This window comes from Danio aesculapii, chromosome 15, assembly GCF_903798145.1.
Source record: "Danio aesculapii chromosome 15, fDanAes4.1, whole genome shotgun sequence".
Lineage (NCBI taxonomy): Eukaryota > Metazoa > Chordata > Actinopteri > Cypriniformes > Danionidae > Danio > Danio aesculapii.
The window spans coordinates 26,087,459-26,103,322 of record NC_079449.1 but is presented as its reverse complement, the minus strand read 5'-3'; the positions used below and the strand labels follow the sequence as shown (position 1 = coordinate 26,103,322).

The 15,864-nt window shown below is 36.3% G+C and overlaps 1 protein-coding gene across 3 annotated transcripts in view; it reads left to right on the top strand.

Annotated features, from left to right (window-relative positions):
• The window catches only part of arhgef12a (Rho guanine nucleotide exchange factor (GEF) 12a), an 80,198-nt gene that overhangs the window by 54,962 nt on the left and 9,372 nt on the right, over positions 1-15,864 (top strand). For all 3 annotated transcript variants that reach the window (XM_056473328.1, XM_056473329.1, XM_056473327.1), the window contains 16 exons: positions 88-205; positions 616-715; positions 1,497-1,712; positions 1,793-1,928; positions 3,768-3,803; positions 4,199-4,329; positions 6,826-6,972; positions 7,053-7,138; positions 7,235-7,360; positions 9,363-9,477; positions 11,269-11,369; positions 13,578-13,655; positions 14,105-14,180; positions 14,261-14,428; positions 15,341-15,428; positions 15,521-15,598. In XM_056473328.1, coding sequence (XP_056329303.1) covers positions 88-205; positions 616-715; positions 1,497-1,712; positions 1,793-1,928; positions 3,768-3,803; positions 4,199-4,329; positions 6,826-6,972; positions 7,053-7,138; positions 7,235-7,360; positions 9,363-9,477; positions 11,269-11,369; positions 13,578-13,655; positions 14,105-14,180; positions 14,261-14,428; positions 15,341-15,428; positions 15,521-15,598 — 1,800 coding nt within the window. The remainder of the gene's footprint in view (positions 1-87; positions 206-615; positions 716-1,496; positions 1,713-1,792; positions 1,929-3,767; positions 3,804-4,198; positions 4,330-6,825; positions 6,973-7,052; positions 7,139-7,234; positions 7,361-9,362; positions 9,478-11,268; positions 11,370-13,577; positions 13,656-14,104; positions 14,181-14,260; positions 14,429-15,340; positions 15,429-15,520; positions 15,599-15,864) is intronic.

Genomic DNA, 15,864 nt, shown 5'->3' with positions numbered 1-15,864 from the left:
CTTCGATGCTCATCGCTGTGCTCTAGTTGGACAGAGAGTGAGGGAAGAGTTCAGTTTAGGCCTAAATCTGAGTTTGGTCTCTTCCAGCTCCGCTATACAGTATGTGATCTTCATGTACATGAAGCATCTGGGAGTTCGGGCGAAAGAGCAACGAAACCTGGAATCCAAACGAGTTCGAATTAATTTCCTTCCTTCCAAACTAAGGGTATGTGCCATTTCTTGTAATGTTTTACGCAACCTGAACGATAGTTCTTCCAAAAATGAATTGTCTCAATATTTGAGCACAATATAAGATATTTTGAAGAATGTTGGAAAACCAGTAGTCATTAAAATCAGTAATGGGAAAAAAATAAAATGGAAACCAGTGACTCCAACATTTCTCGATATATCTGTTTTTGTGTTCAACAGAAGAAAGTAATTCAGGTTTGGACTAAGTAAAGGATGAGTAAATTACAGATTTTTTGTTTGTTTGGGTGTGCTGTCTCTTTAAGAGCTAGCGTAATTAGCACACAATTTATGTCTTTAACTAGGGTTTGGAACTGAGTAATTATCTTCATAGTCTTGCCATGGTAATGCTGTTACCCTGAGGATTGTTGTTTTATCCTTCCTGAACAGAAAAGCAAAACAGAAAAGGATGGGGAGGAGAAACAGAAAAAGTCTCGCTTCCCCATCCGGGTGCCCCCGCGGTGGCCCAGTCTCCTCGATTCAGTACCATGTAAGTTGAACGAAAAGTCCTACAACCTGGAGCTATCGAAAACATTTTTAAGGCTTTGATCTTTTTTTTTTTGCAGTATTCACAACATTAAACAATGGATTTTTGGAGAAAACGTACCTTACACATTTATTGTTTCCTGGCCTAGTTGACTGAATCTTTATTTGTTTAAATACGTTACAGACTTTACAATGAAGTTGAATTAAATTGAAAATAAATTAATATTGATGTCGAGGTTTTTAAAAATGTATTTACACAAAAATATTATCTTTTATAGGCTATATCAATAATGTGTCCTATTTAATATATTGCTCTTGCTTAAAAGGTTGAGGTCAGTAAGATTAATTTTTATTACCTTATTCCACAAATTAATGCTTTTATTCAGCAAGAAAACATACAGTGACTACATTTATAACGTATAATACATTTTTAAATGGTCTTCTTTTAAACATAATTTTTATTATCCTTTTTCAATATTGATAATAATAATGTGTTCTAAGCACCAAAACATATTTTAATGATTTCTGAAGAATCATGTCATGTGATGCTGGAGACTGGGGTAATGATGCTCAGATCTCAACTTGTCTGATAAAGAAATAAATAAGAAAAAAAACATAATGTCATTTTTGTATGGCTGTCTATTTCAAGCCAGTTATGCCTGAATGTTTTTTGATTGCTGACAGTTAATTTTTTTAAAATCAGTAGACTTAATTTTTGCTTTCCTTTCTCTAGATGGTGAAAGTTTAGTATTGATGCTAATGGTGTTTGGTGTGTGTTTGAGCAGCTGGCAGGGCCGGGGAAAGCATCAAGCAAAGGCCTCAGAAGCAGATGTCTCAGCCGGCGCTGGGTGGCTCAGAGCTGATCGATGCTGGACGTTTGAGGGGCAGTCAGTCAAGTGAGGGCTCAGACCTGCTCCACAGCCCGGGAATCATCACCTCCCCCCCGTTTAGTGCCCCCTATAGCTCATCGTCAGATCCCTCTGGCAGGGACCCTGAGTTCAGTGAGTACTGCATCTCCAGAGTGATTGTTCTGTTTATTTCTTAAGCGATCAGTCTGAGACTGGCTCCTCTGTGTGTTCAGATATGAGCCCGTCGGCTGTGGTTCCTCGGCTCAGTGATGGGCTGCAGTCTGGAGACCCACTGGAGAGCATCTACCCACCCTGTGACTACATCCCATACAACATGGACCAGCTGGATGAAGACAGAGATGGAGACAGGTACATACAAAAAAGCACATGCTGCAGAGAATATCTGGTTCTGTTTTATTTCAGACTAACATAGAGGAGTTTAATGTGTGGTCATATTTAATTTTGCTCAATCACATTTCATAAGCAAAATCCAGCTATTCAGATTTCATTTCAGTAGATGTGTCAGTCAAGAGTTTCACATTTCAGATTAAGCTAGTGTTTGAGAAGTTTTAAAGGGAGAGTTCACCCAAAAATGCAAACACCTATACCTTGGGAGACCTGGGAGTGAGTAAATTAACAGGAAATATAATTTTTGGGTGAACTATCACTTTAATTTCAGTAATTCAATCCATGATGAAAATGTTGGTCAAAAACTATTTTCTTTTCTCTTGGCTAAATGAGACTATGAGAGAACACTTATATTATTAAATGATAATTGTGACTAAACAAACTTAAAGGAGTGGTTCAGAGTGTATTTTTTATGTGTACTCGTGCTTCGCTTGTAGAAAATCACATTATTCTTTCTTATATCTTTAATTATATACAGCTACTCGGCTAACATGAAAACGGCAATCATATTTCCTAGTTTCTCTGAAAACCTGCCCACAAGAGACTCAGATTGGTCAGCTAACATAACGTGCTGATCGGCTCCACGTTAACAGAAAGCATCACGTCCAGTGACGTCTCTACTAGCAAGCACTATGCCTCTGTTGTGTAAATACTCTGTCAGTGTGAGCCTGAATTAGACAGAAAATGAAAAGGACACCTGAACCTCATGTCTGCTCTCTAAAATAAAATCTGACAAGTGTCTTTCACATATATTCAGAATAAGCATGTGTAAGTAATATGAAACGTTCACATATTTTTTGCGAGTTTATTATTGAGATTTAGAACGCAGGAAAATCAGCTGCATAGAGAGACACTGCAGCACTGCTGAAGATTGTGGGTGTTTACAGCGGTTTGACTGATCAATATAAATTTGTAGCTAAATTGTTAGTGTTGCCAAACGGCACTTCCCATTGTTTACATTCTTGCTTATGTCCTTGCTACAACATACCGTTGATGCTAGACACTGTTCATGTAATAGATCAATTTTAACAAATAAAAATACTTACAGGTTGTGGCTCAAAATCCACTGCTTCTTCTATTATGGTTGGAGCTGCTCCTTCTTTGAGGAATTTTAGCCGAATCCAGCACTGAACTGGGAGAGATTCTGGAAGCTGTCCTTTGTCAAATATTAGCTGTACATTTTTTATAATTCTCTGGAACATAATAAAATTTCATTGGAAGCGCTTATATATAGCGCTGCTATAATATTACAGTGACTCTGGCCACTCCCCTTTGCTGCGTGCGGTGTATGTGCGTAACCTGAAGGGATTGTGATCCCGGATGTATTTTTTTGTAGTGCCCAAACTTAGTTTGCTGTAGGCTTTGCTAAGCTAACTCTGTAAAAGCTAATGTCTCCCTTTGCATTGCACTTTCAGTGTATACCATTCAGAGATGTTGTTTATGTTCACACAGCTACATTACACATCAACTAAAGTTTAAAATATGATATCGTAGTGGACCACCCCTTTAAAACGTCATGAATGAAAAAATGCCTGACTAAAATGGAAAAAAATGGTGGCCTCAGAATTAATGTGCTTATGTAACTTTAATATGACAATTTAAATATTTAAGTATTTTGGAATTACTGGAGTTTATTGTTTTACCAGTTGTTTATTAATTAATATGTTAAATTGCCTACTGTTATAAACCAGGTAACTAGATCAGGTCAAATAAACAGTGTGTGATTTGTGCACACAATACAACCAGTACTATTGATTTAGCTGCTAATCTAAGCAAGCATTTGTGTGTTGTTTTTTTCAGACTCCCTGATGGGGGCACCCCTAAACTGAGCAGAAGGTACTGGTCACTGCTTCTGTCAATCACTCACGTCACTCTATATACACTCTGTCCTAACCAGAAGAGACTTGATAAAGCCACAGTCGATAAAAGCTATTTATTTCCTTCCTAACCAGCTGTGATGAGAACATTTCCTCTATCGCCTGTGCTTTCTATTTTGTGCCAGGTTATAAAATCTTGAATGTCCAAAGTAGTGACCCATATAAATGTATAATAAACATCAAATATTGTCTAATTGGCTCAGATAAGTTTTTTCTTGCTTAACACCTGGTTAAAATACAGCATTAAGCTCAATTTTTTTAAGGAAACATTATGCAGCAAGTCTCATATTTAAATAGAGTTACACATTACGATTAATGAGAGCGTTAATCTATGTAGCATCTCCTCCCTCACAGGTTTGAGGATCTGCAGAGTGAGGATGATCAGGGGAGTGATGGAGATCCTCCAAACTGGCAGCAGCTGGTCAGGCGTGATGTTTTAGCAGGCCTGACACCCCACGAGATCAAGAGACAAGAAGTCATTAATGGTACAGTCTTGTTCACCTTTCACTACGTGAATCACAACACTGGCTCATGATAAAGATGTGCCTGTGGCAGCATTTTTTACACGTTTCATGGCAGTGCAACAGTAAAATGTACAGCAGTCATAGCTTTTTGGAGTTTTGCGAAAATGTTGGTTAAGACACATTTTGGGTTGGTTGAATCAAGACAAGTACTCTTTTGATTTGTAGGTTTAATGTGCGCAATGCATTTGACTAGATTTTTGGTTTTCATTGATCAGATTTTAAGTATTTTGAAATGTAACTGGTTGATAAACCAGCAACATTATCACAATATAATTCTGTCAATAATTTTCCCGATTTCGTTCCAAACTCCTGAGACTTTTGTTCATCTTCAGAACACAAATTAAGATATTTCAGGTGAAATCTGAGAGCTCCCTCATCCTCCATAGACAGCAAGTCTCCCAACTCATTCAGAAAACCATCTCAAAACAGACCATATGCGTTCAGTGGTTCAATCAGAATGTTATGAATCTTTGAGAATACTTTTGTGTGCACATAAAACAAAAATAAGGACTTTATTCTACAGTTTCATCTCCTTCGTGTCAGTAGTTACATTTCTGTCTACCTATTTTTATATGATAAGAATCGTTATTTATTCCATAAGAAAAGATGCGCATAAACAAAGATGGAAAGACTTTTGCCGAACAAATTCCAGTATGGGCATTAAAAAAGTCATGTGATTTTGTTATAAGAGATCATGTGATGATAAAAATGTGTGTGAATGGACAAACCAGCTGGCTGAGCACACTGCAAAACATCTGAAATGTTGTTTTGGTCATTCTAAAAGCCTTAACCATTTCAGTATTAGTGTTATTATATTATTAATTACCTTCAGAATAGTCAAGAGCATCTGCGCTCTGCGTCTTTAAACTCTTTAAACGCCACCACACGCTAATTGCGTGTCGGCATCGTCTTCTGAGGCTCAAGTCATTTATTAAATAAGGAAAATATTCACTCAGCTTCTACCGCAGCTAATTCCGTTTTTACTGTTGAAATTTTAAATAAGTTAAATAAGGAAGTGACGATTTTGTTCTCTTTGACTCATTGGATGGAAACGCTGCTTTATTCGCATGTCTTTTATGTGATATTCCAGCTTTACACAAAGTTAATTCGCATTTAGATGGAAACATAGCTAGTGCAGGTGCACATTTACAAGATTTTGTCAATGTTTGTTCTGAAGAGGAACAAAAGTATCAGTAGTTTGGAACGGCATGAGGGTTAGTAATGATTTCTGGGTTAACTAACCCTTTAATACATGTTTGATATATGGCATAATGCATATACTTCAATAAACGGCGCTACTCATTTGTGCCATATAGGCTATTTATGTGTTCTCAGACTCTCAGATGGGTTTCGAATAGATCATGTGAGCAGCTCCAAAGACAAGAAGTTGAATTAAATGAGAACACAAAATGTATTTGTGATTTTAGTTTAAATCTAGGTGAAACAAACATAAGAAACCCTGAAACCATGAACAAGACACGGAGACTTACTGATTTCACAGATTCACTGTGGTAAGAGTAACTGCTCCATGTTATTATGGCCGAATTGGGAGGTCATGTTATTCATATTTCTATTTGTTTATAAATGTAGATATGTTTTAAAGGAATAATAGTCATCTGGTTAAAGGGGGTAGTTCACCCAAAAATAAAAATGTGCTCAATATTTACTCTAAATCTTTGAGTTCTGTTGAACACTGAAGAAGACATTTTGAAGAAAGCTGAAAACCTGCAACAGTACACTCTCAGAAAAAATTGTACAATTTTTATGGAACAGAATTGTACCTTAAGACTAAGAAACTAATTTGTACCATTGCAGTTTGTACCTTCAAACACATGATTTGACCATGGGAAACTACCTTAATATTCCTTTGGTTTTTAAAACCTGCAGATACCATATTGTACCTTCATCAAGGTACAAATCTGATTTATGACGGCACAACTACAGTGTCAAATGTGTTCCTTCAAGAACTATTTAAAGGCATTTTGCTGTATTCAATGTGTCTATTTATTTTCAGTAAATATAAAAAATCAAATACATTTTAAACAATGTTTATAAAAAGTTTCTTGTTGTTTAAATGCACCTTTTCCATTTACAATAAAGAATAAAAAATACTTTTAGCACAAATCAAAAGATCTATTTTTTGCTGAACATTTCACAACACTTCACAAAAATGTTACAGAAATTCATTCTCCCATATACAATATAAAGCTTTTTTCTCCAAATTTCACACAATAACTCCAAATTTTCACACAAAGTCTTAACTTTAAAGTCATGGAAATTTGACATTTATCATGCTAATTATCAGCATCAACTGATACAAAAAAGTAAACATTTTGTATAAAATGTTGGAGGTGTGAGATTTTTTCGAGACGTTGTGGTAAAATTTTGTTTTGGTTAGTTTATTATTCATCCAGTGCTTTGTATCCCCCTAAATCCCTGTCTGTCTTATTCTCTCAGAGCTGTTCTACACGGAGCGAGCTCACGTTCGCATGCTGAAGGTCCTAGACAAGGTCTTCTACCAGAAACTCACTCAAGAGAACATACTGCCCCCTGCTGACGTCAAGTACATATTCACCAACCTGGAGGAAATCATCCAACTCCACGGTATGCTTTTTTTTCTCTTTAAACAAACATTTATACAAATAATCCAAGCCAAACACTTCATCTGCTCTTTTAAATTTCAGTGAGAATTGTGGATCAAATGACAGCCATTCGCAAGAAGAACGAGACATCTGTAATTGACCACATAGGAGACGAGTTGTTGTCTTGGGTAAGGGCTCGTGTTTTTCTGGTAAGATGTGGTGGGCCCTGTCTGGGTGATGAGACTCCCACTCACCCATGTATCCTCTGGCTTGTTGTTTTCTAGTTCAGCAGTGGAGAGGAGGAGAAGATCAAGCAAGCAGTGGGCACTTTCTGCAGTAACCAGCCTTTCGCCCTGGAGCTCATCAAATCCCGACAGAAGAAGGACCAGCGTTTCTCTTCCTTCATGCAGGTGGGTTGAGACTCCTTGCTGGCCATAGCTGCAGTTTAATTCTATAATATGATGGTTTTTTTTTATGAGGAGCTATTTCTGTCATTTAATATTACAGTTAATTATTCCAATATTATGTTATTAGATTTTACAAAATATTATATTTAAATATAAAATATAATTAAATATTACAAAATATTTATAATATTGTTTGTTTGCTTTTGTTTATAGAGCGCATTTAAAAATAACAGATGTTTACCAAAGTGCTTTACAAAATGACCAACATACAAAATCTATACTATATATATATATATATATATATATATATATATATATATATATATATATAAAGAATGCCACTTGCTGGTTCAAAAAGAAAATTTATTAATATTAACTTTTTAGATACAAACGCGTACATGCACAATATTTGACTTTTTTTTTTTTTTCAAGAGTAGGCCTGATAGTATATGCAGTCATGGATGTGTTTTGACCGCTAATATGCCAGTGGTTGACACCTTTACCAATTTCAAAATGCTTTTTTGATGCTAAATTAGTTTATACAGTTATTCCTTATGCCGATTTAAAAAAAAAACTTCAGTAGGCCTAGGCTAATATATAAAGAATCTTACTATAATAAGAAAAGCTTCTCTAAATGTAGAACCAAATACATTGATATGCATGCAAATATATGATGAATACTCTTGACACATGAAAGTGTAAAGCCTGCAGCTTACAACAAATATGGAAACCGTTTACAACGAATTTGATGTAATTTTGCTCACATGGATAATTGAATATTAATCAGATGATGTCATTACACTGCTGTGCCGTCAGCCAATCGTTGCACTGCTGATCATGATTTCGTGGATCGATAGATATGTCCTTCACAACACAGGCAGCGATCTCAGATCAGTTCATCCAGACATTTTAATCTGATTCGCGAACTTGTTTGAAGAACCAAATTAGCCAGAGATCAGTTATCAAGATTAAAAGATCTAGGATCTGTCAAATCATCTCAGATCATTTAAGCAAGGTAGGAATAACGGACCTCTTATATGTAAAGGCAGATTATTCCACAGACAAGGGGCTGTGACAGAAAAAGCCCTGTCACCTCTTGATTTTAACCATGATTTGGGAACAACTAGCTGAAACTGGTTTTCTGACCTGATTTGCCTTAATGAAGTGTGCCAGTGAAGAAGCTCACCAATGTAAGTAGCTGCCAGATCATTCAAACCTTTAAAAACAAATAAAAATAACTTGTATTGAATCCTAAATTGGACTGGGAGTCAGTAAAGGGATGATAAAACTGGTGAGATACTACAAAATATTTTTGTCCCAGTTAAAAGCCTTGCAGCTGCATTTTGAACCATACAATTGAAGCCTGCAAAACTCCTGAATACAGAGTTGCAATAGTCCAATCTGGACATAATAAAAACATTGATCATGGTTTCCAACTCCCTAAAAGAGAGAAAAGGCTTCAATTTGGCAATGTTGCTTAATTGATAGAAACCACTTTTGTATTGTAACCACAATACAGAAACCACTGTATTTATTTGCTGGTCAAACTTTAATTTTATTATTATAAACAACTTATATTACTTATAGAAAATGCATTGCAAATCATCTGTTAATTGCAGTTTTTGCTTGTTTGTACATTCGTTTATATATATATATATATATATATATATATATATATATATATATATATATATATATATATATATAAACGAATGTACAAACAAGCAAAAACTGCAATTAACAGATGATTTGCAATGCATTTTCTATAAGTAATATAAGTTGATTCATTCACACACCTTGCTGACGGATCACAATATTGTGGTTTGCAGAGGATTACTTTCTGCACTTGAGCGAAGGATAAAATCCACACCGAAGTGTATTATTCATGATGTTGGAGACTCTTGATAACAAGGAAATATGCAAAAGATTAGGGAGGATTTTGTTGTGGATTTGCTTGTACTGCTGTCCTCAATTTCTTGTTTGATGATCTCTGCATCATTTGCAGGAGGCTGAAAGCAATCGACTGTGTCGGCGACTACAGCTAAAGGACATCATCCCTGCAGAGATGCAGAGGTTCACCAAATACCCATTATTAATGGACAACATTGCCAAATACACAGGTATCTTTCTTCTTTAAGCAGACAAGCTTCCATTAGTCTCTATTAATGTTTTTGGCTTTGTTTACACATAGTTTTAAAGGGATAGTTCACCAAAAACTGAACATCCTGTCATCATTTACTCACCCTTTACTGGTTTCAAACCTTTTTGACTTTCTTTGAACACAAAAAAGGATATTTTGAAGAATGCTGAAAACCTGTAACCATCGACTTTCGTTTTTCCTTTTTTGGAAGTCAATGGTTGCTAATTTTCCATTCTCTTTAAAAAAATATTATTTTGACTTTATCAGAATAAAGAAACTTAAAAAGGAAGCACTTGAAGGTAAGTAAATTGTCATTTTTTGAGTAAGCGGTCCCTTTAATGTAACTCTAAAGAGAGGTGTAAATGGGGTCTTCTATGAGTTTGTCCACTTGACTACAGATTTAGTTGAAAACTCTTTAAATCGGTTTGCTTTCACAGTGTAAGCACTTATATGGTTGAATGCATTCAAAAAGCCACAAAACACAAGCCATTCTCAGTCTACTGACTTAACATGTGATTATAATGAGATTTGGTGGGAGAAATAAACTTTGTTGCATTGTACCAAAACAAATGGATTATCATCAAAATTGGAGTTACCACCTACATCCTTTTCATTCACTTCATTTCCCACTCACTTGTAAGCGAATAACACTGGTTTGTTGATTCAAGAGTACTTGTGTGTCATACAAATAAGGGAGTGAATACGAACAATACAAATAAGAACGAAAATTAAATTAATGAGTCTCATCAAATACCAAGCACAAGTGGAGCAGTATTGAATGTTGATACTAAATGGAAAAGGGGAGTTTGAACTTGATTTACATTAAAATAAAATTAAATAAAGACATACTCTATGCAGTATTAATCTATGTTCAAGATTAACACTGTGTTTACTAACAGGTGTGATTCCTGTTATCCTGTGCGCTTAACAGGTGTTTTCCTCTCCACTAACGCTTGTTTTCTGTCATTTTTCTGTAACCAGAGAAAGGTTGTCGGTCCTAACATTAGTGATTGACAGCAGAAAAATTATTTGTGACATTTTCACCTCATGCCGGAGGTATGTAAGTGATGTGACAGACAACTAGTTCCGGGCTGAATCAGCTAAACACACTTAAAATTCAGTTTTGAGTCCTGAAAAATGCTCACGTCCAGTTTTGAATGAAGCGAGTGTTATATTTGAAATGAATGTAGTGTTTATTAATAGTTATTTGGATTGATTTAATTTTCAAAATGTACTTTTATTTTGTATTTTTATCATTGTTTTTTATATTTAAATATATCAATATAGTTTTTATTAATTATTATATTCATTATTATTTTAGTTTCAGTTATTTTAGTTGAAAGTAAATTTAAAAACTAGTAATATTTTAAATAATATTTCCTTAAAATATTCGACAGACCTCAATGTCCCTCTCGTGGTCTCTACAGCACAATGTGGGCTTCTCGAAAGCATTTTCTGGCTGGACACCAACCATTAGTAAATTAGAGCAATGCTCTTAAATCCCCATTATTATTCCGAGATGTTCCGAGGGAGGAGCTGCACATTATTTGGCAGTCGTGCTAAATTGTGGCTCTCTTGGCATTGTCAGAGGAAGGCAATAAATGTAAAGTATAACTAGCGATTAAGGAGGAGGTGATTCTCCTCATATTCATCTGAGCTTGGCAATAGTGGACACTGGAGGGAATGGCGGGCACCCAGCCGGCCCGGGTGTTCTTAAAGAGTTGATTAGTCTCTTCTTGAAACGTGTTTGGTCTGTATCTTCCTCCAACAGATGAGTCAGAGGAGAAAGACAAAGTGAGACGAGCAGCAGAATGCTGTCGACAGATTCTCAACCACGTCAATCAGTCGGTGAAGGAGTCCGAGAATAAACAGGTAAGCAGTGCAACTCCATCCAGAGTTTATAGCCTCAGGTCAGCTAAGCTTAAAGAAATGACTGGAGAAGCAGACTTAATGCATCCTCTTGCGTCAGCTATGAGCACTGCTCTTGGAGGACAAACCGATATGATCCAACCTTCTGTAAAGTCCAGAAGATCAAGAATATTATTTAAGATGTCTAAATTCAGTGTTATATGAGGCAAGCTAGAAAATCTCCTCTTTTCCAGTGTCTGCAGTGTATTTTGTGCAAGACTAAAGCTTTGCAGTTTTTGAGGGATGTCTAAATTCAGTGTTATATGAGACAAGCTAGCAAAATCTCATCTTTTCCAGTGTCTGCAGTGTATTTTATGCAAGATTAAAGCTTTACAGTTTTTGGGGATGTCTAAATTCAGTGTTATAAGGGGCCAGTTAGCAAAATCTCATCTTTCCAGCGTCTGCAGTGTATTTTGTGCAAGATTAAAGCTTTACAGTTTTTGAGGAGGTCTAAATTTGATGTTATATGAGGCAAGCTAGCAAAATCTCATAGTTGCCTGCCTCTAAAGTGTATTTTGCACAAGACTAAAGCTTTACAGTTTTGTGGGGGATGTCTAAATTCAGTGTTATATGAGGCAAGCTAGCAAAATCTCATCTTTCCCAGTTTCTGCAGTGTAATTTGTGCAAGACTAAAGCTTTACAGTTTTTGAGGGATGTCTAAATTCAGTGTTATATGAGGCAAACTAGCAAAATCTTACATTTTCCAGCGTCTGCAGTGTATTTTGCACAAGACTAAAGCTTTACAGTTTTTGAGGGATGTCTAAATTCAGTGTTATATGAGGCAAGCTAGCAAAATCTCACCTTTTCCAGCGTCTGCAGTGTATTTTGTGCAAGATTAAAGCTTTACAGTTTTGGGGGGTGTCTAAATTCAGTGTTATAAGGGGCAAGTTAGCAAAATCCCATCTTTTCCAGCGTCTGCAGTGTATTTTGTGCAAGATTAAAGCTTTACAGTTTTTGGGGATGTCTAAATTCAGTGTTATAAGGGGCAAGTTAGCAAAATCCCATCTTTTCCAGCATCTGCAGTGTATTTTGTGCAAGACTAAAGCTTTACAGTTTTTGGGGATGTCTAAATTCAGTGTTATAAGGGGCAAGTTAGCAAAATCTCATCTTTTCCAGCGTCTGCAGTGTATTTTGCACAAGATTAAAGCTTTACAGTTTTGGGGGGTGTCTAAATTCAGTGTTATAAGGGGCAAGTTAGCAAAATCCCATCTTTTCCAGCGTCTGCAGTGTATTTTGTGCAAGATTAAAGCTTTACAGTTTTTGAGGAGGTCTAAATTTGATGTTATATGAGGCAAGCTAGCAAAATCTCATAGTTGCCAGCCTCTAAAGTGTATTTTGCACAAGACTAAATCTTTACAGTTTTGTGGGGGATGTCTAAATTCAGTGTTATATGAGGCAAGCTAGCAAAATCTCACCTTTTCCAGCGTCTGCAGTGTATTTTGTGCAAGACTAAAGCTTTACAGTTTTTGGGGATGTCTAAATTCAGTGTTATATGAGGCAAGCTAGCAAAATCTCACATTTTCCAGCGTCTGCAGTGTATTTTGCACAAGACTAAAGCTTTACAGTTTTTGAGGGATGTCTAAATTCAGTGTTATATGAGGCAAGCTAGCAAAATCTCACCTTTTCCAGCGTCTGCAGTGTATTTTGTGCAAGATTAAAGCTTTACAGTTTTTGAGGGGTGTCTAAATTCAATGTTATATGAGGCAAGCTAGCAAAATCTCACCTTTTCCAGCGTCTGCAGTGTATTTTGTGCAAGATTAAAGCTTTACAGTTTTTGGGGATGTCTAAATTCAGTGTTATAAGGGGCAAGTTAGCAAAATCCCATCTTTTCCAGCATCTGCAGTGTATTTTGTGCAAGACTAAAGCTTTACAGTTTTGGGGGGTGTCTAAATTCAGTGTTATAAGAGGCAAGCTAGCAAAATCTCATCTTTCCCAGCATCTAAAGTGTAGTTTGCACAAGACTAAAGCTTTACAGTTTTTTGGGGGGTCTCTAAAGTTAATGTTATATGAGGCAAGCTAGCAAAATCTCATCTTTTCCAGGGTCTACAGTGTGTTGTGTACAAGATTAAAGCTTTACAGTATTTGGGGGTGTCTAAAATCAGTGTTTTAAGAGGTTGGCTAAGGTTAATGCATTCTGTTGCATGAATATCTATATTTGTTGAATTTCCACAGAGACTGGAAGACTACCAGAGACGGCTGGACCTCTCTTGCCTCAAGCAGAGCGAGAACCCAATGATCTCGGAGTTCAAGGTTAGTGTTAATGTTAGTGTTAGTGTAGGAGTTCGTCTAGGAGTTTTCCTGGAGAACTGAATTTCAGAAGCAGTAAGAAAAGGTTTTTTAAAGTCATGAAAAAAGATGAACATCAGTCACATTTTATGCTGTGACTTCATTTTTAAGTAGACAACATTTTGAAGAGCACGTTTTGTTGTAGTATTTATTTTGAGGTATAAAAAAATAAAGGTTTTCTTCAATATATGATGAGTTAACCGTAATAACACTGGACTGTAACAGCCTAAATTTACCCAAAAGTTCTCGTATGTGGCTTTCACAATGTTGTAACTATAATCTTGATGTTGGTGACATTTAATATCCTGCATCAGGTTTGAAAAGCAAGTTTTAATTAGGCTTTGTGTGAACAAAACTTGTGAGTCCTTTCTAGTAACCACTAGGATATTTCTCATTTATTTATTGTCAAGCAGAACCTAGATCTCACTAAACGAAAGATGGTCCACGAGGGTCCTCTGTCCTGGAAGATAAACAAAGACAAAACAATTGGTAAGCCACTGCTTTCAGTTTTTCCCTTCTGAGCTGCTTTTGTTGATGGTATAATCACAATGCAGTGTTTTTTGTTGCAGAGTTGTATACGTTACTCCTGGAAGATATTCTGGTGCTGCTGCAGAAGCAGGACGAGCGTCTCATTCTCAGGTGTCACAGTAAGAACCTCGCAGGAACAGCTGAGACCAAACACATCTTCAGCCCCATCATCAAGCTCAGCACTGTGCTGGTGCGCTCCGTGGCCACAGGTCAGTGTCTGACAAACATGCAAGCACTATTGTATTGAACATGTCTCCATTTTTCTCAGAAAACGTATTCATAAAGGTGCTGTTGACTTGAAATTTTCACCAGGTATCAGTAACAACTGAAGTAATCCATCGATACGAAAGAAAACTAAACAAATTAGTTTAGAAATTAAGTTATGTGTAGTAAAATGAAATGGCACTGGGAAAAAGTATTGAATACATAAAGAAAGGGAGGTGAAAAAGCCATGGAAAGCCCAGACAGCAGCTGAAATCTCAGCTAGTTGGAAAGTAACCCTGTGCTTCGTCAGTGTAAAATTAATATTAACTACTTCAATCTTAACCCCTACATTACCAGATGATGAAGATGTAACCAGGGTGGACATGTCAGCAGACAATCATTCAAAACACAGCCAAGGAAACTCATAACTTATTTCAGAGAAAGAAAATAAAGCTGTCGAATGGCTCAGGCAATCACCTGACTTGAATTCAATAGAAAATAAGAACTTAAGATCGGATTTGATTGAAGAGGCTCACAGAATTATCAAGATTTTTAAACTCAAGTATTGGAAAAAAACACCCCAGCTATGCATGTGACTGCATACGAGAGGCATCTTGAATCTGTCATTACTAAAAATACAGCCTGTATAAGACCTTTTATACAATATATTAAATAAATTTCAGTAGTACAGTTCTTCCCCTTTTGTCATTCCATTGTTATTACACATTTTTTTATGATCTGTTTTATTTGTATGTTTGGATTGTTTGGGTTTTCACCAAAATCTCAGTCAATATCACGTCAACAGTTCCTTTAGAAATATATTTACCATGAAAAATCAGGACACGTTTAAGATTTTATTTACCCACAGTATATTTCAGGAATGAATCCATAACAGTTTCCTTGATTTCCCCAAACAGATAATAAATCATTCTTTGTGATCTCCATGTCCAAAAACGGAGCTCAGATTTATGAGCTGATGGCCCAGACAGTGTCTGAGCAGAGGATGTAAGTTTTGGCCACTACTTTCATTTTCATGATTCTGCAGGACTTGACTCTCTTATAATAGAGCTGAGTTTATTCTCTGTCTTTACTATCAGGTGGCAACGGCAGATCACTCAGAGGGCAGAAGTTATGAACGCCAAACCTCACAGTGTCATTCCTTTGCCTCAACATGAGTGAGTTCCTTTACACTTACAAATAAAACCATCTTAGTTGAGCAAGCCCAGTTAACACCGCGAGATTGGGTCTTTCCAAGGTTTCGTTTGCACCTAGTATTTAGATGCATATTCTGATGAGAGGACGATGATGATGAATACAGGTGTAAACAGAGGCTAAAATGTTTTGAGCGGGTCTTCAATAGGTTGCTGAAAACTCATTCAATAAGATTTTTTAAAGTCTTAATGCTCATGTGGTGGATTGAGTTTAAACATCCACTAAAGAT